This window comes from Vanellus vanellus (genome assembly GCF_965231255.1).
Source record: "Vanellus vanellus genome assembly, chromosome: 5".
In the NCBI taxonomy this organism is placed as follows: domain Eukaryota; kingdom Metazoa; phylum Chordata; class Aves; order Charadriiformes; family Charadriidae; genus Vanellus; species Vanellus vanellus.
In genome coordinates, this window is record NC_138910.1 from 10535208 (window position 1) to 10560096 (window position 24889).

The following is a 24889-nucleotide window of genomic DNA, read 5'->3' on the forward strand; positions in this document are numbered from 1 at the left end:
ACAGGCTGGAGAGGTGGGCCTGTGCAAACCTCATGAAGTTCCACAAGGCCAAGTGCAAGGTCCTGCACATGGGTCAGGGCAATCCCAAGCACAAATGCAGGCTGGGTGGAGAATGGACTGGGAGCAGCCCCGAGGAGAAGGACCTGGGGATGCTGATTGACGAGAAGCTCAACATGAGCCAGCAATGTGCGCTCGCAGGCCAGAAAGCCAGATATGAGGATGAAATTCTTTACCATGAGGGTGGTGAGACACTGGAACAGGTTGCCCAGGGAAGTTGTGTATGTCTGATCCCTGGAGGTGTTCAAGACCAGGTTGGATGGGGCTTTGAGCAACCTGGTCTAGTGGGAGGTACCCCTGCCCAGGGCAGGGGGTTTGGAACTAGATGGTCTTTAAGGTCCCTTCCAACTCAAACCATTGGATTATTCTATTTGCAAGTAAACAAACTTCACTGACCTCCTTTGATCTTTTCTTCTGACGCTCAACAACTTCAACCCCCTTTGGATATCTCTCAACAGCACCATATGACCTGATAAGAGAAAAGAGACTATGTTTTGTCCAGTAACTCCCACTGAAATTGTCCTGGTAATGGACTAAGGGGAAACATAGAGAGTGGAAATGCTGGTTATGGATTGTAAAGGACCCCAAGAATGAAAGCAGTCCAGGATAAAGGATACCTCCCAAAGACCTTAAATATAATACCTTAAACACACCTTAAATATGATACCCAGGTTACTATATGATCCTGTCACACTACCTGTCACCATTTATTACTCAGGAGGTGACAAAGCTCATCTCTGTGTCTCCTTCATGTGTAACCACCCTGTTAACATCTATTATAGACTTTAAAAGAGGCAGTGTAATGGGTTTAAAATTCTTTTCGAAACATCTTGATTTTGAGGGTAGTTACTGGTCAGGGCCAGGGGAGGCTGGGTATGTGCCCTTCCTAAAGAAACCGTGACAGGAACCTGCCCCGACACAGACATACGGATGGAGATGCTCCCGGCCACTAAAAAATTCAAGAGAATTTCAGAGATATTTTTTGTTTTAAACTGCAAAAAATCCCATTTAAATGCTGCAGCCTAGAAATAACTCGTGTTCAGTGCTAAAAGCCCCACCAACCTTGCAGGTTGCGCCCAGCGGCGGGAAGGGGCCGCTCGTTTGAGGAGAGGCGACGCTGTGGCGGGAGCGCTGAGGGGGGAACATGGCGGGCGGGGGTGGTGGTGGGGTGGTGTGTGTGCCGTGAGGGGAAGGCGGCGCCCCGCCGCCTCACGGGGGGCTGTGGGGACAAACCGGCGGAGGCGGTGCCTCACGACACACCGGAGCGGGCCGGGCGCCGCGGAAGGGGCTCCGCCACCGCCCCCGAGGCGGCCGCCGGGGCGGAGCGGGAGCGGCGGTGCCGCCCTCGCCGCCGTCCCGGCGAGCCGCCTGGTCGGCGCCGCAGCCGCCCGGTATGGGCGTGAGGAGCGGCGGGGGCGGGCGGCGGCGGGTGCCAGGCGGCGCCGCGGGAGCGGAGGAGCGGGGGAAGGCGCGGGCTGCGATGAGGCGGCGGCACATGGTGGCCAGAGGCTGAGGGAAGCCCGGCGTGGGCTCCCGCTCGCCGGCAGCGGGTCTGGGAAGGGGGAGAGTGTGCTGGTGGTGTGCAGGAGTAGTGAGGGGCCGAGACCCGGTCCCGGGCATGGCGGAGACCCTGAGCCCCTGCACCCCGCGGGGCCAGTGTCAGGCTAACATGGGCGCCAACACCTCATCGGCCAACATGGACGCCAACGCCTCCTCGGCCGCCTCTGCGCTGGTGGGCAGCAGTGCTTGGAGGAGCCGGGAGCCCTTCTCCATCTTCACCATCCTCATCCTGACCCTGCTGGTGCTCCTGACGGTGGCCACCTTCCTCTGGAACCTGCTGGTGCTGGCGACCATCCTGCGAGTGAAGGCTTTCCACCGTGTGCCCCACAACCTCGTGGCTTCCACGGCGGTGTCGGATGTGCTGGTGGCAGCCCTGGTGATGCCACTGAGCTTGGTGAAGGAGCTGTCGGCCGGGCGGCGGTGGCGGCTGGGCCGGGAGCTGTGCCTCGTGTGGGTCTGCTTCGATGTGCTGTGCTGCACCGCCAGCATCTGGAACGTCACCGCCATCGCCCTGGACCGCTACTGGTCCATCACCCGCCACCTGGAGTACACGCTGCTCACCCGCCGCCGCATCTCCAACGTCATGATCGCTCTCACCTGGGCACTCTCCGCCGCCATCTCCCTCGCCCCCCTCTTCGGCTGGGGGGAGACCTACAGCCCTGAGCAGGAGCGCTGCCAGGTCAGCCAGGAGCCCTCCTACACCATCGTCTCCACCGGCGGGGCTTTCTACCTGCCCCTCTGCGTGGTGCTCTTCGTCTACTGGAAGATCTACAAGGCAGCCAAGTTCCGCGTGGGGGGCCGCAGGAGGAACGCCGTGGTACCCCTGCCTGAGGCTGCCCAGGTAAGGGTGGGGGACAGGGAGGAGAGCCCTCGCTGCCTCCCCCGGGCACCTGCGCTCCTGCTTCTGTCTGCTCCCAGCCACCACATCTGCATCAGTGGTTTCGGCACAGCGAGAAGACTGGGATGTGCCCTGGGGCTCTCGTGAGAATGTAGGTCTGTTACAGACCGGGCGTGAGCAGTAATTAGTCAGTCAAAAAGTGCCACTCTTGGAGAAGAGTTTCATTCTTTTCTTAAGTGTGCTGTAGGAGTAAGTGACAGGTGCATTCACTGCCAGTCTGGAGCGCCATTTAAAAATCATCTCTTTAGTCTATCATTCCTTGGGGGGGTTTTCCTCTTTATTTTTTTACAGTGTTGTTGGGGTAAACAAAGGCATAAACAGATCCCTAGGTTGTGTACAGAGTAAATGCATGCACGTTTACCTGCCAGCATGGATTTTGTGTGGGATCTGTTAGTGTCTGAATAAATTTTAACGAGCAAATTATACACTTTATTTATGTGTTTGGGCTATTTTACCTTGAATACCGGGAACATATTGCTCACTGCATAGTACTGAAGCAATGAGCAATGAATTGTTTCCGTTTTAAATTCCCAGCTGTCTTAAAAGCCACGTCCTCCTCCTTCTTATCCCAAACATTGCCTGTAATCCTGCAAAACCCTAGTCCTGTGGGAAGGCTCATTCATTTTGGAGATACAGCTAGCTGACAGGAAAGCTTTGTCCCTGGGGGAGAGTTGGGGTCAGCCCCTTACGTCCTGTCAAGTCAAGGTCTCTGCATCACCATGCTGTCGCTCATGCTATGTCGCCAGGGTGCTCGGTAGCACTCTCTGTAAACTCCCTCTGCTTTCTGTCACAGACCCTTACTTTCACTCCTTGCTGTGGAGGAACTGATTCTTTATAGTACATTTTTGTGATTGCATGTTGTACTTTATCTTGCTAAGTCCAGTCACTTCCCAATAACAAAAGATGAGCTGTGTGGATGTTAGGGATACCTAAAGAGACATGGAACATTTCTGTTCAATTGTGGCTAATCCTGCAGAACCTCAGTCCTCTGCGAAATCCCTCTAACTTTGTTTTGGAGTCATGGTAGAAAACTCGTTATTATGGTCATGAATAAAACTCTGTGAGTTGTGTCCCCTGATTCTAGCAAGAGATGACAACACTGGCAATTATATGCAGTCAAACTTGCTCATTTGGATCCTAATGTCTTGAAGATGTTTTAAATTAAATTGATTTATGAAGCTGTCTTCTATACAAAAGCAGAAAATGTGTTAGAAAAGATGAGAATGTCTCCTCTAGTGGCATTCTTTTTTTTTTCCTACGGCCTTCATCCCCTTGCTTGCACCAAATTTCTTTCCAAGTTGTTGGAAGTATGATGAATGTATTGCTTGGAGTTAATGTTTAGTCTTTCCAAGCACAAAAGCTAACTGAATATTTGTAGTGGTTTTGCATGCTCTATGTTTTACATACACACATACTTATACAGGACTAGATGGTTGGAAAGTAACATTCTGGGAAGCTAAATGAAGCTGAGGCATTGCTGCTTAAGTTTTGGCCTGTACAGAGACATGTTGTTGGTTTGTCAGTTTTAACACAAAATAGACTGGCTCCTAATTGTCATAGTTCTGTCTGCAAAAGCCCTTGCGTGGGCACAGCTAGGCTGGCAGGTAAGTGCTTTTTGCTGATGCAGTGTCTGGGAGCTGGTTTAGGCTATGCTGACAAAAGAGCTCTTGTCAGTGCGAGCTGAATGCCCATTTTGGAGGGGTTGCCATTATAGCTGTTATTGCAATACCAGCAAATGCTCAAGCCAGTAATTCTTCATCTTTCTTATATTGGCAGTGGCTGATACATTAACTTCTTCTTTTCTAATAGTGATTGTTGAATCTGCAATTGGTATATAGTGGCAGCTGTCCCCATTGTCCCAGCAGCTTCATCTGCTGACTTAAATAAAAAGACTTGTGATTCACGTGCAAACCTTTACTCATCACCTTTTAGATCATCATGCCCAGCTGCACACATGTATGTTAAATGAACCTGTGGATCAAGGGAGCTGGCAGCATTCAGGATGTGTTTCTTAGTTTTCTTTCTAAGAGGCTGAGACTTATCAAATTTTATCCTGATCTCATTTAAGCATATAGGAGCAGGATCCATCATGTCCTCAGGAACAGTAGTAGTTCCCCAGTGAATTCAGGAGAAGAATCTTCAAACACATCGCTACTGCTCCTTTGGGAAAAAGCACTTTTTTTAACATGCAAACACACAGTGAACACTGCCAGGGCAGTGTCTGCCACCGAGTGGCAGACTCGGTGAGGTGATCCCGCTTTGCTTCTCCACATGCAGGGGTAATTAGTCTATCAATGTCAGCTCTGTCCTCTTCTCCGATGGGGCAAATTCTGTTCCACTTCTCTTGTTTTGCCCATCAACTCACTCTAATCTTCCATTTCTTTCTCACTTAATATTTCTCCTACCTCTATTTCATCCTTTCCTTCTCTGAGAATGCTCACCTGTCATGCTCACCCTTGCAGCATCTTTCTTTTGTCACTGTTACGCTGGGTGTGAAGTGCCCTCTGCATCTCTGTCAGTTCTCACTCCACGTGCCCTGTGGTAGTCGATCTGAGTAACATTAGAGGGGCTTTTGGCAGCCAATGCCAAAGGCTGGCAGTGCTTCCCGGGCTGGAGGTGAGTTGGTACCAGCAGTGATCCCTGCTGGGAGAGCCATCTATGTTGTGCTCAGGAATTAGCTGTCAGGTGGCCCTGAGCTGGAACTGTGGCCTGAGGTATACCCAGCAGTGTAGCTGGTTAATTCTAGTGAGTTAATTTAATGAGGAAAAGATTTGAGGTCATAATACTCGTATGCCAGTAGAAATGCCTCAAAGAAACCGCTGCACCAAGTGGAACAATTATGATGATACCTTGAATTTTTGCACAGTGCTTTTCAGCCAACAGAGCCAGGCACCAAAGTGCTTTGCAGGTTGCCACTGTGTGTATATATATGTACATTTATATATAAATACACTCAGAGGAAGAGTAATTGTCTCAGAGCTGAGAGTTGGCGTACATAGGTTATGTTTCTATACTCATAGAGGTGCAGAATACTTACAAAATAACTACTTTGAGTCACTTTTGTTTAAAATTTTACTTGTGTTTTTGAAAAACACTTTTTAAAGTCTTTGAAAAAAGGTGAGGGAGACGGATGATGGACATGAAACAAGTGAGGTGCTTCTAGTTTTAATGCAATCTTGTTTCTTATTCTCCCTTGAAACAAAAAAAAATGCACAACAGGGACCCTAAATTAGGTGAGTGCTTTTATAATTACTTGCTTGCTAATTATGAAACTCCTTAAAAAGTGAATTCTATGGTCAATACTGACATGAGCGACTCTAGTGGCATACCATCACTGACACTGACAGCTATACTCTGTCACACCTTGTTGACAGTAAGTAATAATTCTCTCTGTAAATAGTCCAATTGAAATAAATGTGACTGCTTGAAAAACAGCAGATACTGCTGGATAGTGCCCTTTTAAATCAATGAAGTCACTTGTGGAGGTTTTGCCCAGCAAGAACAAGGATGGCAGAATCTGAATGTCATGTTTACTTACATGTGGCAATTGCAGGGTCAGGATTGAATTTTTATGTGAAATCAAGTTCTGTTGATGGTTGGGTTTTTGTTGCTTTTTTTTTTCTTTCTGCCCTCTCAAAGTACCTTGTATAGGGTATGAGTAATAAGGCCTGATCCAAGGCTTATCAGTTTTGTGAGAGTCCTTCCCACTACTTAGATAGTATCAGGCCCCAGAGCTTCAACAGTGCAGTGTTGGTTTGCGCCTTGGGCGATTCAGCCTCTCCAGTGCATGTAACAAGTCAGGACAACAGGGAAGAGAAAACAGATTCTCATTTTCTCAAAAGGACTTACAGGCCTCTGTTTCTTATTTCTGCCTCTGACTTTGCAAATAGAAGAGATGGGTCAGGAAACAAAGTGCAACTGTCCAGAAGAGTGGCAGTAGATGTCAGACAGAAGAAAGATGAGGCAGGAAGCAAAGTGGAGTGGCTAGTGATTTCCTGGGAGAAATGCAAAGCTATTCCTGCTTATAGAAGAAGAAAATCCTGGGAAAGAAAGCAGGTGTTCTTCTCCCCTGTCAAATGTACTATATGCCATATCGGTGGAGTATCCAAGAAAGTGTAGACAGTCCTATGTTTTCATCCTTTCTTGTTTCAGTTTCTCCTGTACTTGTTCAAAGAGCAAAAAGTATGCCAAAGCTGCACTGAGGCAGCACTGATCTTTTTCTTTGCTGAATCACACTGTAATAGGAAAAACTCTGAATTTGTACTAGTAAGCTAGATTTGATTGATGTTTATAATCTTTACTGTTGTTTGTTTAATTAAGATTTTATTGTAGACCCTAGAGGTATAGTACAAACACATACACAGTACCTGCCATGAAGGACCAATAATAATAATCATTAAAGCTCTAAGCAATATTTTAAATCGAGGGATTTCATCAGAAGCTTCTTGGTGGCATGTTTTTTATAATGTTGCTAGGAACACAGGAATTGGGAACATACAGCTCTAGGAACATGCAGCTATTCAGTAGTAGTAATTTACTGGGGATAGACAAACAACAGAGGTGGCATTGAACTGTAACTGCTGATCAATGTACAGAAGACTGAATTGTGAAACCAAAACCAAACTCCTTTGTGTCTGTAGAAGAATTTGTACTTGAGAGCTCTTTTCCTTCATTTAACTCTCTTTATGACACTCACGCTGGAAGAAGTTGTGTCCGCGCTTTGCAGAGCCTGTTGTCCTGGAAATAGCTGATTTTGTGAATTCACAACCTGATTCTGGCCTCAGAGTAGCAGTCCTTTCATACCAGCTTTTTTCCCCACTGCTCTTGACTCGCAGCTCCTGGAGGAGAACCTGGGTGGAGGGAAGGAAATCTGTGCCTGGGGCATAGTGTGCTGCTAGCCACTGAGTGAGAACAGTGTGCAACACCGTGCAGAGATGCTCACATATGAGAGAGGTCCCCAGTATAAACCGGGACATCTTCATAGATTGCTTTAATTTACAGTCTGTGATCACCTGTTCCCCCATCAGAGCCTGTTCATTAGCACTCATCAGTAGACCCAAAATTGGGGGAAAGGTTTTATGTTGGGCTTGTGATTTGTTCCATGTGGCACAGGGATAACAGCTGGGTATTGTGACTTACGTTAGAAATTGGAGTCATGCAAAGCCTCCAGGACTGGCACTGGCAACTACAGATTTGGTATAGTCAGAGCTGTGTTTAGTTCAGGAAGATCACAACTGACAGGGCTGGAAAGCAGCTACGTTATCTTGGCTTGTGCTCTGTGTTCAGACGATGCCAAATCACAGTGGCTTACCCCATGCCTGCATAACGGGAGAACCCTGTAGCATGGTTCCCCTGCCAGCACTTCATACTGCAACAGCGTTTGCCTACTAATTTACTTTCCATGTACTTTGTGTGGGCTGGCTTATAACAAACAGCCTTGACAACATAGTCTTGGGGGCTGATAGTTATAGCAAGGATAATCTTGCACCAGCCAGGCCAGGGAGATGAGTCAGGTCTGCAGCAAATCATATAGAGAGCAATAAAATCAAAAAATTTGAAATTGTAATGAAAGGCTGGACTTTCCCAGCTTTGCAGTATGCACTGATACATATTTTCTGATATAAACAGCGCTTCAGATTAAATCCATGTTTAACTTTAAAAATCTAGTGGACTTGTCCCCTGATGAATCAGCCCCCACAGCAGGGATGAGATGCTGACAATCCCGTAGTAGGTGTGTATGGTGACCAGGCAGGGAGGGAGAACAGTACCGCAAAGCTGACGTGTTTACAGGGGCATTGAGCACAGGAGCATTGAGCACAGGGCCTCGCTAGAAACTGTCTGTAATGTCTGGTCCCTTTTGTGATAGTACAAGCCAGGAGCAGCCGGGCAGTGGATCACAGTTCTGCCAAGTGGCAGCGCTTATGCCAGGGGCTGGCACTGGGAATGGTACCCCATGCCAGGAATGCCCGAGAGGCTGGTGTGGCGGGTGAGCCTGATGGAGCCAACTGAGCAAGGGTCGTTCACAGCGTGTTTGGCTGGTCAGCTGGAAGCAACGTACGGGGTGAGCATTAGACACTGATGATCACAGAAAGCTGAGATTTCATACAGCTTCCAAGATTTAAATGCTTGTGTAAGTCCTGTTGAAGTCACAGGCTGAAGGACCTTCCTGAGCAGGGATACTAGTTACCTTTTCAAGAACATTTTGTGTATCCTTTTCAAAGGATTTCTTATGGAAAATTGAAGAAAATATCTTCAGTCTGCCAGGGATATTTACACAGTTTATTTAATGCAAGGTTCCATGAGAGATCCCATTATTTTTCCTAAAGCACCAGCCTGCTATTTGTACTTTTACTATTAATGTTATTACAACATTATTCAGACGTCCCAGGCAGAACTAGTGAAAAAATAATTGGAAAAACAGCTGTGACAACAAAGAAAGTGGAAATTATGTAGATAGGAAGACAACTGCTGTCCTGTAATTTACAAAATATACCATGATCTATTTTCACTTGCTGTTTACTAACCAGTGGCGTTTGCAGAAACCCTTCTGATTTCAGTAGGAGCTTGACCAGTCTGTAATGCATGCTTCATTAGGGAAAATACCTGAGGACTGTGGTATCTTCTATCAAAATAAATTACATAACTTTTTCTCACAATATGAAACGAAGTGATAAAAGAGTTGCTACTAGTAAGTTCTGCAGTTCAGGCATAAACCTTCTAAAACCTGAAGTACTGAAAAGGCTCTGATTTGGTGATGGCACACTGCAAGCTCTATCTTTTGAGTAAGAACTGAAGGTTAAATATAGTACCAAACTATGCCTGATGCTAGTGGCAAAGTCCTTTGTATGGCTCTTCCCAAGAGGCATACTTATGTAGCTATTCCTCAGGGCTAAGACGTAATCTTTCAGAGTTGCTTGTCACAAATTTGTCCTCATGTCATACATTCATCCCTTTTTGCAGAGTGTGATTAAGGATGTGCAGAGCGAGTCCTTCTGCAGACAAATGGTGTGATCCTTGCTACATGAGGGGTGTCCCATTTTAATTGTCAGGACAGATGTGATTTTCATTTTCCTCCATTATTTGCCTGTGCCCATAATCTGCTGCTCTTACATTCTGCAGCCGTGTCTCATGTCTGAGGGTGAAGACAGGGATATCCATCTTGAAGAGTGATTGTCTAGCCATCGTCGGTGCTCTCTCTCTGAGTTGCTGTACTCATATTAAATAGAGGCCCTCCATCTATTATAAAGCTTGCACAAAGGTGGCACACGCATGCGGAATAGCTAATTTAACAACAAGCCATCTTTGGAGTGGTGTCAAAGTCTTGCAGTGCCTGTGAATTTATCACTTAGGCAAATTGTAGAGCCTCAGGTTGCATCCTTAAACTGTTTATTTTATTGCTCCGTCTTCATAGCTGTACTGCCTATAAGAACTGTAAACTCAGAGATACTTTAATCTTCAGATTAAAATCACAAGGGAGTATCTTCTTCTGGATAGACTATTAAGCACATTAATAACTTGTGCCCACAACCTGTTTGTTGCAGTCTCGCTGCAATCCGGAGCTCTGTGCTGGCCTCACTGGAGCAGCTGACGTTTTCCACTCTCTGTGTAACTTCTGCTGAAGCCAGAGTTTGAACTGAAGGCTGATTGAAACAGTGTTTTTCTGGCAACAGAGTACTTTTTGTGAGAATACCAAGTAGATCTGGGTGAAATAAAAGGAGAGGTGACAGAAGAGAGAAAATGAGGACCAGAAAATGCTGCTTCTCCAGTAAAACTTTTCTTTGATGACTACCAGAGTGTTTTATAAGCTAATTCAAAATGTTGGCACAGTGCCTGAGGGTACATCATTTCAGGTGCATCCTTATACTCCCCCTGTCATACACTGTGCTGGTACTGTGACCAGGCTGCAGCTGGTGTGATACACGGCTCCGTTCCTCTCCAAGAGGGAGAAGTGCCTGTGATGAGATAGCCTCTGTCAAGCAAGAGCAAAAGGCCCCCGAGTTCTGGATTTCATAAGGGACTCTTCTCTATGGGTTTACTTTCCACTGAAATATTTCTAAAGTATTCAATTTTATTTCAGGCATTTATGATTTGGGGGGCGGGAGGGGGAATGAAGTAATAGCATTTTCCAAAGACCAGATGAATTTCTTAAAACTTTCTTGTAATTGAAATCCATTCTTTTGTTAAAAAAGGTTCTAATGGAAAAATATCCCTGTAGATTTAGCTGAGGTTTTTAGGGTATGTTCTGTCGCTTCTGCAGAACAAGGTAGCGCCAAGTTCCTGCACCCACCAGGGACAGGATTTTGAGCTCTGCATCCGGGCAGTTAGGCTGAAGATAATAGCTTTATCTTATAGTCAAAGAGCAGGCATTTGTTGCAGGTCCCTCCCTAACACCTTAGGGAGATGACCCAAAGGGCCTGCAGTGGAATGAAATTAATTTACGATGCGGGCCTGAGAAACCCTAAAGGCCGTGTAGCGGCATGGGAGAGTCTAGTTTAGGGATAGGCAGAAGGCACGTGCCTTTGTTAGCCTTCCTCAGCAACCTGATTTCCCACTAGGTATCTAGTCATCCAATAAAATAAACTGAAAAAGAATGTCTGCAACACACATGGCATCAGTTAGTCTTTATTTAGCTTTGTTTGTCAGTCACACTCAGCAGCTTTTCCAACATAATGAGAAGTCTGGTAGTTTTGGCACTCTGGGGCATTTTCTTTCTTTCAGCATGGAAGGAGCGGAGTTGGGGCCTTTTGTCATAGGTGCACAGATGTCGTGCTGTCATTTAAAAGTAATACTTCGCTCAAACAAATTGTCTTGGTAAAAATCCATGTTTGCTTTTGTTTTGAGGTGAAGGAAGCTTCGCGTGAACCACAGATGGTGTTTACAGCTCGTCATGCAGCTATCACTTTCCAGGCAGATGGAGAAACATGGAGAGAACAGAAAGAGAAAAAGGCAGCTCTGATGGTTGGCATCTTAATTGGAGTTTTTGTACTGTGCTGGATCCCTTTCTTCCTCACGGAATTAATAAGTCCTCTCTGTTCCTGCAACATCCCACCCGTCTGGAAAAGCATCTTTCTTTGGCTTGGCTACTCCAATTCTTTCTTTAATCCTCTCATTTATACAGCATTTAACAAAAATTACAACAACGCCTTCAAGAACCTTTTTGTAAAGCAGAGATAAAAGGGGACACAGAGGAGAAAATAATTCCTTTATTGCATAATACAGAGATTTCTTGAGGGAAGCATGCCTGTGATATGTACGGTTTTCACATGCAAGAGCTACTTAAGAGGATTTAGGAACAATGAAGAAGATGGACGGTATTTGAATATAAACCTACTCACAGTTTGCAGTTCCCCCTTGGAAATACGTATATGCTGCTCCAGGATTTGGCACAGAAGATCAAAGCGGTGAATACCTCCTGCCCGCTCTTTGAATCAACACGTGTTGAGGTCTGCAAGCAAAGCACTGTATGTGTCGTACCATGACTATCAGATCTAACCGGACTGATCTCATCTAACCAGCTGCAGGTGCCATTCTGTAGCCCGCTCATCATTAGCAAAGGCACCAGCAGGAACTGCTAATTGAGCAATACTGAAATGTTTGTGATACAGCCAGGCTGCTGGCTTAATTTTTGAGATTTATTTGGAAAGGAGGGAATAAACATGCTGTATTCAATCAGTTGTTGAATTGATGGGGAATTGAAATGGATGACTAAACAACTCAAATCCACACCCTAGTATGAGCGAGGGGCTGCGTGTTCTCTAGCAAGCAGCAGTTCTTGACGCGAAGTCTTGCTGAAGTGCAGGTCAGTTACGTCCCCTGGGGTTAAGTGAAATTCTAAGTGTACAATCATTCAGAACCACTGATAATCTGCTTTCACCCGCTTGCACAGGGGGAGGATCTAGCGCAGAGTTGTCACCTGCATTGTACCCCCTCACTCTGCAGGGCTCAGACTCTCCCTGTTTGCCGAAACCCAGGTGAGCTCAAGGTAGATACCTCCAAGGGAAGGGGCACTGTATGCATTATTATTTCCTGCTCCCATAAAACTAACCATGCATTTGTGTTATAAACACCAAACGTGCTGTATTCAATCACCAGGTTTGCTGGCAGCAACATGTGGCTGCTTGTCGGTGGTGGGTGAGTGCCTGCCCTCCGCTGTCTGGGGTCTTTGCATCATAGATGTTGTGCTCGTCACCCTACCTAAGCGAATGCCACAATTTGTCAGCTTGCATCAACTTTCTTCTGTAAGGAAGGTATTGATGCCATCACGTCTAAGTGACTCCAAAAATTCCAGTGACTCAAACCCAAACCTTAAAACTGTTTTTCCAAGTTCTAACAAACACTCCTGATCCAACAATATACACATAAATAAATTAGAAGAGAAGTATTTCCATGCATACTGCCCAGTCTCTCTCTCTATTTGTTGCTCCAGTAGGTTTTACTTCCTCCCCTTCCCTTAGAGGGGATATTGGCAGTATTTGTGAGTATGTCAAGTGTGGCAGCTTTTCACTGACACAGAGTCCCAGCGCCCTCTCCCATCTCCTCCTAAAGCTTCTTTAGGTACCGTAAGGGTAAAACACCATAGCTCTGATGGGGCTGGGCAACATCACAGTTCTTTTGAAGCTGAGGTTTAACCTTTTGCACTGCCTTCCTCTGCCAGTTTTGTGTTTTCTGCTGCTTAAGCAACCCTTTGATTCAAAGCGTACCCTCAGGCGAACACCGCAAAACTGCAGAGAATGACTAAAAGTCACGAATTACCGGTCCAGCAATATACACCACTGGCATCTCCATCTCACTGCAGTGCACCACACGCAGCCCCATCTCTGACTGTTACCCAGCTAACGGGCATCGCAGCGACGCGAGTGCTGCCTGCGAAGCTCCTGCCGAAGCCTTGGCTCCCTGGCAGCCTCTCACAGGCGACGGCTGCTACATGTATGTGTTTCTGTCAGCTGGGGACGGACGTACTTAACAGCCCTCTCAGAGAGGTATTATCAAGTAGCTTGTATTCCGAAAAACAGAACAATGATGCAGCCTTTACTTGCTGAACTGTAAAGCAGAGTTTATTGCAATGTAGCGTAACACGATTCGTGTATCTGGTGATGTCACTTTGCGCTTAGTGTCCGGTATGGGCAACTCAGACCTAGGCAAGTTCCAGCTTCTTTCCAAAATAGTGATTTTAACAGATGCTGTCAAAGCGCACGCACATTCCTCCAGTTCTTTAAGGGAACCGCCTGGCCTCAGCTCACCACCACAGCGTATATGGTGAGATCAGGCACTGGTGGACTTCACACCCTGCAGCACTGGGAAATTCCAGCGTGACCTGCTGTGTCTGCAGCCATGGGCACCTATGTGTCTCACGTACCTGCAGAGGATGCTTCTCCCCGCAATTTCAGTGGGAATTAGGAAATTTTGGTAACCTAGCATTTCAAAAAATTGTTAAATAGTGGCTCAGACTTTTAAATGCCAACTTAAATTTCCCTTGTGAATCTCAATTTGCCTGCATATGGAATAGCTACTGTTCAAACTAGCGTTTGGAGGCTTAATTAAAGCGGAAGGAAGACACATACGTAAGAGTCTAAAAGTTACTAAAACCTGCAGGCCTTATTCAGAACCATTGATGAATGTTTCAAGTGAATTGAATTTTTCATCTAAGATAGTCACTGTTCTAAAAACCTTAGAATCTAAATATGATGCGGAAGGAGAACACGAAGAGGTCATCTTAAGGTGGTCATTGAAGAGCATAAAAATCCCCTGCATGTGGCCACTCTTGAAACTTCCAATAATCACACTTTGGCCAAATTTTAGTGCCTGCCCCCCACCTGCCTGGTACGATGAGCAGTTGGTAGCACGCAGATCCAACGGTGACCCCGTCGCGCTGGAGTTAAGGCACGTCACACTCTGTGGCTGCAGCAGAGATACTTCTTCCAACAAGGAACAACAAGGCTATAGTTGTGGTGGGAGAACCCTTGCAAGAAGTGACAGTGGTTTTGAAGGTATGTTTTGCCGTGGCTCAGCATCCAGAACTTGAGAAAACACCGTAAAGCGGGAAGAGTACTGCGCAGCACCGTGTAGTTGTAGACTTGCACCGGTATTACTGCAAACGCTGAAGACGTTGGATTTTAATCACGCGGAATCTGAGCTTAGCGTGGGGGGATGAAATACGCTATCTGGGGTTATGGCCTAACCTGGTGGATGCTGCTTCCCACTTAAAGCCCGAAAAGGCCCCACCGTCCCCTGGTCACCTGCGCCCCCAGCACAGCCTTTTACCCACAGAACTGTGTGCCAAACCCAGTCACTTGGTGCAATGGGAGCATCTCTGTTGGATAGTCATCAACCTTGATTAAAAAAAAAAAAGTTAGAACTGTGGATAATTTTCTACCTCCCTTGGTACTTTACTTCTGTGATTAATTACTCTCATTATTAAAACTTGCAACTTTATTTTAATTGAAAAAAGAGGAAACAGTAAAATCGGGCATGCAAGCATTCCTCTTTCTGGCACTTCAAGCAGTAGCGTTTAGATCTTATGTTATTGCTGTGTTGTTCTCCTTGGCTTCAAGATGGACCAAAAAAATATGGAAAATACAACTCCCATGTGAACTAAGATAAATGATACAGTATCTTGACTATCCAAATAGAAAAAAATAAAATAAAAAATCAGCTCTTCTAAAGAAACATCATTTGGCAGTGGTCAGGCACAGAGTCATTTATTACCCCAAATACAAGTTGCCAATTTGGAGTACACCAGTCATCTCTGCTTGTACACACTGTTTTTAATTGTACACACTTGTTTTAATTTTTATTTCCTGACACTGAATCTGCTCATGGAGACGATTGCTGAGCAGAAAGGCACTGCTGCACGCTGCAGCAAGGCTCCCAGAACGCTGCAGCTGTACTGAAATTAAGGCCTCCGTTTGTTGTGCTGTTGGAATTCGCAGATGATGCAGAAATCCAAAGGCTTTGGAAGATGAGTGATGTGAACAGAAAATGCTAATAACTTCCTGTGCTCCTCCCTCCAAGAGACCTGCATCCATGCTACAGCTTCCAAAATGAAAGCTCTTCAGTAATTTATTATTGTACCCAGGAGTTCCTGAGCTTTCAACCATACTTCTGTGTCTCCATCTAAATAGCTGTTTTACATGAGAATTCCCAAGAAATTCCTACGTGAAGACTGATGCAAAAAAAAAAAAAAAAAGTGAAGGGTTTGGCCCCAAGAACACATAGTTACAAACCCCTGTGAGCAGCACCTCATAACCCAGTCTACCCACAGTCACCGAGACACCAGCTGTGAGCAGCAGCTGATGATGGGAAGGTGCTGCTGGGTGCAACGTGGCCACCAACCCTGCCTGAAGAGCCGGGTAAGATGCAGCGCCTGCCTGGGGCTCCAGCGCCCGGAGCCTCGGGAGCTCTCATGCAGCCGGCTGAGGTCGCGTAGGTGGCAGCCGTGGCTGCGTAGATGCTGCGTGAATAAACAGGCTTGTATTCATAAATTATTTTTAGATAAAAGACTATCCTAAAAGTATGTCATTCACCACCGAAACGAATAAGATTTGTACATCACCTCGTACGTGTGCCCTACTTACATGCCTAATTTAGCAAAGCCAGTGGGCGTACCAGCACAATCCTCCAGCTGCCTGTTTCGGGTGAGTACCAGCAGCTATACAAAGTGGGACCTAAAAGAAGTAATACCCTTTCTCTCATGCAAATAATTTTATGTTTCTAAAGAAATTTCAGCAGTTTTGCTGTGTCCTATATGGCTGGGTATACCTGTACCATAGTTGTTTCCAGCGAATGAAGAGCGCAACGTGCTACTTTGTCACACAGGAAAATGCTTTTGCATGTCATACATTTCTCTCCCATCAAATACGGTTTAGTTCAGGAACCTACACACTAAGGTCACATTTCAATAAGCAGATTTTTCATGAAATAGGAAGAAGGGAAGAAACTGTAAAAAAAAAAAATTGGTCACATTTTAACTTGCCTTCAAAGATTTTCTTTTATTCAGATGAGTAGTGACTTGGTGCAGTGCTCCATTCGTTTTGATGTACTGTAACAAAAAGATTGTCTGGATTTTGTCATGCTTGGATTAGGTCTGTGGCACTGATTTCACTCTCAACAGCTATTTTACAAGTGCACTTCTGGAACTACGTTTAAAGGAAGCTGTCACGGTCTCAAAGCTAAGCGTATGCCTTAAGTTCAGAGACTGTCTCAGCTTCTGAAACAAAGAGCAGACTTACATTACAGCAGTTTATTCATCAGCATAGCAAAATAATTAAATTTATTGAAATGCAAATTAAAGCTCTGAGCAGGATCTGCCAAATGAAAAAAGAAAAGAAGTTTTGCTATAAGTCCTGTTAATGTTATGTTACAAGCCTGGTAACACCAAATGAATTCAGGGCAAGATCATTCTCTTCAAACAGTCAAAGAAACCCGGCAATACCGAGGTAAAATTCAGAGAAACTCTTGGCTCCTCCCTTGCAACCAGCTGAAACGGAGAATTAAGAGAGATTCTGCTTGCTATGGGTTTGTATAATCCTTTGCGTACACGCATTTACACGCTCAGACTTTAGTGCCTCAACTGCACAGCTCCAGTCACCAAACTGTGGGCATTAAAAATATTTTTAATTCTGTAGATCAAAAATCAATGTAACAATTATGCAAAAAGACCTTAAATCTCCAGCAAAGACATGGTACGCATTGAAGCTTATTGACTTAAAGGAAAATAACCCCTTTCAAGCACTGCCCTCCTCTTTGAAAACTCCACTTTGAAGTTACCTCCTGATACTGCCCTTCACTTTGACCAATAGTGTTCATCATTTTCCTGGAAGCCAAAATTAACTCAGCTGTTTCTGTTTAGCAGGATTTTCATGTTTATAGTGTCAAAGCATCTTGGGTACAGTTCCCAAAAATCACCTTCCCACGAGTAGCCATAGCCCAATAGGTACTTGTTCCTCCACACTAAAACTGACTGTCATCAAATTAAGCAGGAGGAGGAACAAAATTGGCTGTTAGTAGAAGTGCCTCTTTCGTTTCCATTTGTCCCCAGGTATGAGAAGAAATGGTACCCACAACATACACAGCCTGCGACAGAAAGCAAGGAATAGCCCGTGTAACTTTTTCCATACCTTTCCAGCTTCTTTCCTCTTGCTTTCTCACCAGGGTCTGAAAGCAAAGATCGTGTCCTTCTGCCCTGGATTCCAATCTACTGTAGAAAGAAACTCACTCGTTACAGGAAGTTATAATCTGGACTCTGATTTATTTTCCACAAGCAATAACTGGATCTTCACAACCCCCAGATTATACCTTAGTCAAAATCACTAGCTCCTCACCAGAACAATGGATCTAATGTGTTTATATTCCATAGTGAAATTTCCAGGTTAGAGTGTTTGTAACAGGTAAGCATGAAGTTTAATATGTTATACTGAACAAGTAATCACGTCATTTATTCTACATATAAGTTCATTAACTACCCCACCTAGGAAGTTTTGCTTGATAGATACTAAAGCAATTTTGATGAAAATCATGAAATGCAAATTGAAATGTCCACTCATTTTTTTTAGAAGTGCATGGTATGCAAATACATCACAGCCAAAGGTAAAATAGTCAATTTACAAATTAGAAAGAGAATTGTTGTTTTTATAAAGGGCAAAGTTTGTAGACATAAATAATGTCTCCTAATATCAAAGCTGACTAGAGAAAGTCTGCAAGTACCACTCAATGCAAATTTCCTTCTTTGAAGGAACTCTGAATGTAATTGGGCCGAGGGCAACGGTAAGAGGTTCAACAAGGCCAAGTGCCGGGTCCTGCACTTGGGCCACAACAACCCCATGCAACGCTACAGGCTTGGGGAGGAGTGGCTTGAAAGCTGCCCAGCAGAAAAGGCCCTGGGGGTGTTGGTGGATGGCCAGCTAAATATGAGCCGGCAGTGTGCCCAGGTGGCCAAAAAGGCCAACAGCATCCTGGCCTGTATCAGGAATAGCGTGGCGAGCAGGACTAGGGCAGTGACCAACCCCCTGTACTCGGCACTGGTGAGACCCCACCTCGAGTACTGTGTTCAGTTTTGGGCCCCTCACTACAAGAAGGACATTGAGGTGTTGGAGTGTGTCCAGAGAAGGGCTACAAAGCTGGTGAGAGGTCTGGAGGACAAATCTTATGAGGAACAACTGAGGGAACTGGCGTTGTTTAGCCTGGAGAAGAGGAGGCTGAGGGGAGACCTTAGCACTTTCTACAAGTACCTGAAAGGAAGTTGTACAGAGGTGGGGGCTGACCTCTTCTCCCTGGTGACAAGTGATAGGATGAGAGGAAATGAGTTCAAGTTATGTCAGGGGAGGTTTAGATTGGATATTAGGAAATTTTTTTTCACTGAAAGGGTTATTAAACATTGGAATAGGCTGCCCAGGGAGGTGGTGGATTCGCTGTCCCTGGAGGTGTTTAAAAAAAGGGTAGATGTGGTACTTGGGGACATGGTTTAGCAGTGGTTTTGTCAGGGTAGGTTAATGGTTGGACTTGATGATCTTAAAGGCCCCTTCCAACCTCAGCAATTCTATGATTCTATGATTCTGCTTTTTTTCTTCTTTGAAGGTACCTGGAATGCAATTTTGCCTGCATTATTTCACTAGCTCTAGGAAGACCGACTTCTTGAATAGGCACAAGAGGAGCAGCCTCCACATATTCAGTCACTAAGTAGTGTGGGGGAGTAAGGTACAAGCTGGCTCAGTAGAAAGGTTTTCTTTCTGTTTGAACAGGAAAAGCATTTCAGGTTGTCGCAAAAACAGTCTCATTTATGAGAAGGCACATCACATTGAACCTTGTCTACCATAGTTCTGGTAGCTCAATGCATTTTACCTGGACAGAAGATCAATAATCTCCTTATGCGAGGCTTAACAAATGCCTACACTTCTCCATTTTCAATGCTACAGCATTTGCATACATTCACATGCTAATAGCAAACCTTCCCTTGTATTCCAAAGTAGCGGAATCGGGTACTGTAGTGTGATGAACTTAGTACTGCCTCCACGGAGAATTCTGTATCTTAAGCAGATGCCTACGGAAGATACATGAAACCTTCCATGGACCTCCTTTGCATATGCCAGGATTGATAGTTTGTGCCAAATACCAAGACACCAAGCTTACCAAAAGCAGCACGAGAAAACAAAATGTTACCAATTGCTATATGACACATGAAAACATCCTTATGAGTAAATATTGACATAGTTCATCTTTTAACGCGTTCGTAATTCAAAAGCATCTTAAGGCTTCTAAAGCAAGTGCCACCTTAAAAACACAATAGCAGAAGGTCACTGGATTCCAAACATTCTTTATTTTATATTTGCTGCCATAGAAAGTAATCGAACAGCACTGTCATCAGTGTTATTGGGGAAAAAGAACTTGTTTTTTCTTCTCCTGAAGATGTGATGTAGATTAAGAAGTCAGTCCAATATCCTGATGTTAAGTACAAAAAGCAACTGTTTGAATTATAAAATACTGTATATACAGATATAAAAATGTTTCAGAAAGTGTTCCACAAAGCTTCTAAACTTTCAAGGGCAAATCTTCAGCAGGGTAAATAGGTTGTTGTCTTCGAAGGTGAGCATCAGTTCATGTGAGCAGAACGTCTGAATCTTTATCCTCCCATATTACAGGTGACACAGACTTTGATTTTCATCCCAGCCAGGGATAACATGATGGTCCTAGTGATTAAGGTTTTTTTTCCTGGAGCTATTAATTTAACAAGCACACTCTCTATATATAAAAATGAAAATCCAAAGAAATTTATACAACAGCTAGACTTTATAAAAATATAGATCTATAATTTTACACCAGGAATTATCCAAGGTAAGTTTCCATGTTCTTATGCCTTAACCATTAGAAATTAATTTTTATCCTTTGGAATCTTATCTATGGCTAAAGTGTAAATGAAAATAATGTGAAGTTATTAGCTGGTGAAAAGAGTTTCAAGAATCTCATTCTGTGGGGGTTTTTTGGCCAAAATTTACAAACCACCGCATTCTGCAGTGCTCATCTTGTGGTACTGGACACATTACACAGTACATATTTATTTATTCCAGAATCTTGACCTAATTCAGTGTTAAAACCCAAATAAAAAACATCCCCATTGTCTTTACTGTGGAAAAAACGAAACCCAAATAAATAAAATTAGACAATATTTCTATTTTGCTGTACTGCGTTAACTCTTTACTATGTAGTGGAGACAATAATGAATAATACAGCCATGTGATGAAGGAATGTAAAACTGAATACATACTGGGAAAAAACAGACTTTTACAGCTGTGTGCATATATTTTTTTTATATATCTCTCTATATATATCTACATCGCAGTTATAACTGTCACCTCACAAAAGAGATCCAATGGACTGAACAATCATCTCTAAACTTCACCAGCTGGAGTTCTTCAGGAAGAACTAGCTTTCAGCTTGGAGAGCAGCATTTCATTCTTACGGCATTCCTGTTAACAGAAAGCAAACAGATAAGGAGGCAGTTGCTCTTAACTCTACTAGTTATATTTTCACATCAGCAAAACTTAAACCGGTTATTTTTAAAAGATCTCCAAAATCCAAAGTAGTCTGGAGTAAGCGATGAGATGAACAGAATTCTGATTCATCCATAATGTTATTCCAGTGGTAATAGTCATTAAACTTTATGACATTCAAGCAAAAGGAATGCTGCTTGACCGTTCATCTGAAGTTGTTACAAGCAGCTAGAGCAAACCCACTTTTTTTACTTATAAATTGAATAAATATGAAATTGCGATTACTTTTAGGTGATCTGAAACTTCACAAGACAGTTTGCAAAAAAGTCAGTATTCAGGTAACAACTCTAGGTCAAGAAATATTTTTATATAAGCACATACCACCTGTTTACAGCACCACAACCGTGACTTCATTTATTTTTAAGGACAGCAAGGTTGAGTAGAAGTTGTCTCACAAGGCAGTGGGAAAAAAAATGGCTTATTTATGCTTACACACACACAGAAAAAAAAAAAAATATTCCACCTAACTTCTGCAACTAGGATGTAAAATTCTGTATGTCAGAAAAGAAGCTGAACAGTCCCTGTCAATTCTCCCAGAGTACATTGCCCAAAACAGGAAGGAACTGTCTCAGAACAAATTATAGAAAGATGTTTTTCCTCAAACATCTGAAGCCAAATGACAATTTTACCTGGCAGCACTACTTTGTCATTCATTATCACGGAGACAATAATTAACAGAAGCACATTATGATGAAAAGCTCGGGAAAGGCTAAATCAATGAAGTGTTAAGCAGTGCTTTCACAGCGGTTGGAAAACAAGGCTGGTTCCTACAGGTATTTATGACTACAGAGACTCTGGATTCCCTCCCTTATTCACACACAGTTCCACAGCCCTTTTTGCTCCAGTACCTAACTGCTGATAGATCTTCAAGATATTCCATTTGGAAACCTAAATGTACAGCTTGCTCGGTAACAAATTAATCCTTTCTCTGTAACATGGAGGGATGCTAGTCTATCAGTGAAAAAAGAATTTCCAGAATCAAATTCAGAGTCCGAGAGTCACGTGGAGATAACCACCAAGAGACATCGTGAACATGGTGCGATAAGCATCATATTTGGAACTCTTGTGCATATATTAATACACACGTCAAGACAAACCGGGTCACTGAACACGTGCCAGTTTACATTAGGAAAAATGTTCTTACCTCTTTAAATTCTTTTACTGTTTTGAAGTAAAGCCTTTGTTTCTCTAGAAGCTCTAAGTATTCATCATTCAACTGGTCTCTTCGCATTTTGTTTTCTTGCTTCTTCTTTTCCATCTGTTGGTATACAGGAAGGATGAGAGACCATACAGTGTACAAGGCATACACGCATGCATGTACTGTATAAGGAACAACTACCTATAGCAGACAATAGGAGACAGATGCTTCATAAATGATCCCCCTGGCTTGTGCTTTAGATGCAATGAACATTAAGGCCAGCTCTTAAAAAATTAAAAAGCTAATGCTGAAGTCTTAGTACCAGTGGCAGCATTAGTAGGTAGCATTCAGAATTAAACTAGGGCTCGCATCTCTGCAAGCCTGGAATCTGCTCATGGAACAATCCTACCACAACACTGACACGTTGAAATTAACTTAAAAAAAAAAAAAAAAAAAAAGAAAGAGGTTTTTGATGCAACACTGAGATCTTGTTTTGGTTGGTTGTTAGTTGTATCAAATGGGGAGGGCAGGAGACACCTTTGCTCTCCTATGCAATGCTGTACTCGCTCAAGACCCACACATGAGAAATCTCATTTCTTTTCTCCTTGTGCCAAAGTCATGACAAACATAACAAGTCCCTAAACATGAAGAGGATTGGTTCTAATTTTAAAACAGGCTGCCATCCTCTCAGGGGTAGTTCTAATGAAGTTCTTCCGTCACAGCATCACAGACAAGTTTGCTGCTAATCTGGAGTGTAAATTTTCTCTCCCTCCCTCTGGTGCCAGGGCACAACCACATAAGGAGCCCTGTTGTATTCCTCTCCCCCAAAATTATTTTTGTGTCATCTTTGACAGGCTTTCACCTCCTAAATTTTGACAGGGAAAAATACAATTCCAAAAACTGCAAGAATCCCCCAAAGCCCAAGCAAGGAGGTAATTCCACAGCAGCAGACCTTGCATTTCTAGATTTATATCAACATTGATCTTGCTGATTCTTACACCTAAAAGAACTGAGCAGATCCCAAACTCTCCCTGAGTATGAACACTGCTACCAAGGTACGTCTCCTTTACAAAGCCAGCTGCTGTCTAAACCATCAAGGAATCTCTCCTAATGTAACTTATTAGGGCCAGTAGGTTTTTCAAGTTATGATTGAGGAAGAAAAAGCGTCAAATGCATTAATACAGAAAAAAGCATTATCCCATGAATTCCATTCCTTTAGGATGAGGCTAAAAGCAGCATTGCTAAAACGCCTAGGAACTAGATTATTGTGAAGAGATAAGGCCCTATTACTATCCTCTGATAAACTGCTTCCTTCTTGCATGACCATGACCAATCTCTCGAGACACTCCTCTCAGCAGAACCTGGCCTGCTCGCTCCTCAGAAAGTCTCATGAGTATCTGTCATCACACTGAAATGCTTCTTTGCAAGTTACTCCTCAGTAACAAGTATGTGTGATTGCTCCGTAGGCCTCTGTTACAACGCGGTTACAATATGACGGGCTTTGAAAATGTCAATTTCTCTTCAGGTACAAGATGTAAGGTCTTCAGGGCTGTACAGAAAACAAAGTCGATGTACTTTAAGAGTGAATCATGAAACGGACTGTGAGCACTTCTAATGCACTGCAGACAGAAGTCAAATAGATAAAACTAAACCATCACAGGGATGAGTAACCCTTGCAGCGTACAACTAGCCTGTCTGTGGAAAAACTCATCCAACAGACATTTCCTAGGTGAAGAATAAGAAAACCTTCCCTTTTCGTTGCAGACCTGCTCCCTAAGGAACCATGTGAATTGTTAAAACTTTTTTAGCATCCGTTTGCTGTCAGGATCTTCACTGGCATTCAGAAGTAAACTACGAGAAGGTACCAAATGATTATCTAATTCCATCACTAGCAATTTTTTTCTCTCAATTGAGAAAAGCTTAGCTAAAAAGAAACTCTTGTTTTTCTCCATTAGTTGTAACTACCGCCTCCTGCTGATCCAGACACCTACACCTAGGAATGAAATGCCACTTGTGAATTCTCACAATATGCCAGTGGCAAAACTGCCGGTGCAGAAATACAGCACAAGTGACCTGAGCTGCCATTGCTTTCAGCAACCATCAGAGATGCTGAAATTACTCTCCCAAAATAATGAGCCATCTGAGACATTCACTTCCCTCTACCCTTATACCCATGAAGCAGCTGAAAGGTTTGATTCCACTTGCCAATATAGTAAGAGAGTCCAGAATGATTTTATGGACTTTAAAGACTTAAGAGTTCAATTGCAAGAACCTGAAGTAAGTCACAGCAGAGCTCCGAGTCTCCTTCCACGCCCTGCATTTGCTGTGCTGTTACCCCTTTCTGTGCGCATAACGGAGGACAAGACAGAAAAGAAAACACCTAACTCCTGGACAGTTTCAATTTCGGGCAGCTGCTTGCTGCAGCAATTAAAATAATGTCATTCTTCCAAAAGAAAGAAATGCAATTATCTTCAAGCTCATCTTCACTAGTCAGAATTCCACTGTTCTAAAGTCTTTTCATAATCTCAGTTTGACACTGAGTCACTCATTATGTCAACAGCTTTCACAACAGAAAGATAACCCATACATACAACCACCAATACCACTATTCTTTCTCCTGTCATTTTGTCCTCTCTGAAAATAAGGAGTCAAGCAAGTAAGAGTAATTAATTGCAAAAAACCCCAATGAACTAG

General features: G+C 43.8%; 2 protein-coding genes across 2 annotated transcripts in view; one reads left to right on the top strand and one right to left on the bottom strand.

Moving 5' to 3' along the window:
• Nucleotides 1-1675: 1675 nt before the first annotated feature.
• Nucleotides 1676-11689, top strand: LOC309672857 (5-hydroxytryptamine receptor 5A-like; the record flags this gene model as incomplete). The annotated part of the gene is made up of 2 exons (XM_082484471.1): nt 1676-2458; nt 11357-11689. 2 exons carry the CDS (start codon nt 1676-1678, stop codon nt 11687-11689), a joined length of 1116 nt encoding a protein of 371 aa, XP_082340597.1.
• An 8123-nt stretch (nt 11690-19812) lies between these two features.
• CCDC93 (CCC complex scaffolding subunit CCDC93) overlaps nt 19813-24889 on the bottom strand; it is a 52852-nt gene continuing 47775 nt past the window's right edge. Inside the window, exons 22-23 of the mRNA XM_082483965.1 lie at nt 22202-22315; nt 19813-20973 (exon numbers count right to left, since the gene is read on the bottom strand). Of these exons, the coding sequence (XP_082340091.1) occupies nt 20920-20973; nt 22202-22315 (168 nt within the window). The 3' untranslated portion in view covers nt 19813-20919. The remainder of the gene's footprint in view (nt 20974-22201; nt 22316-24889) is intronic.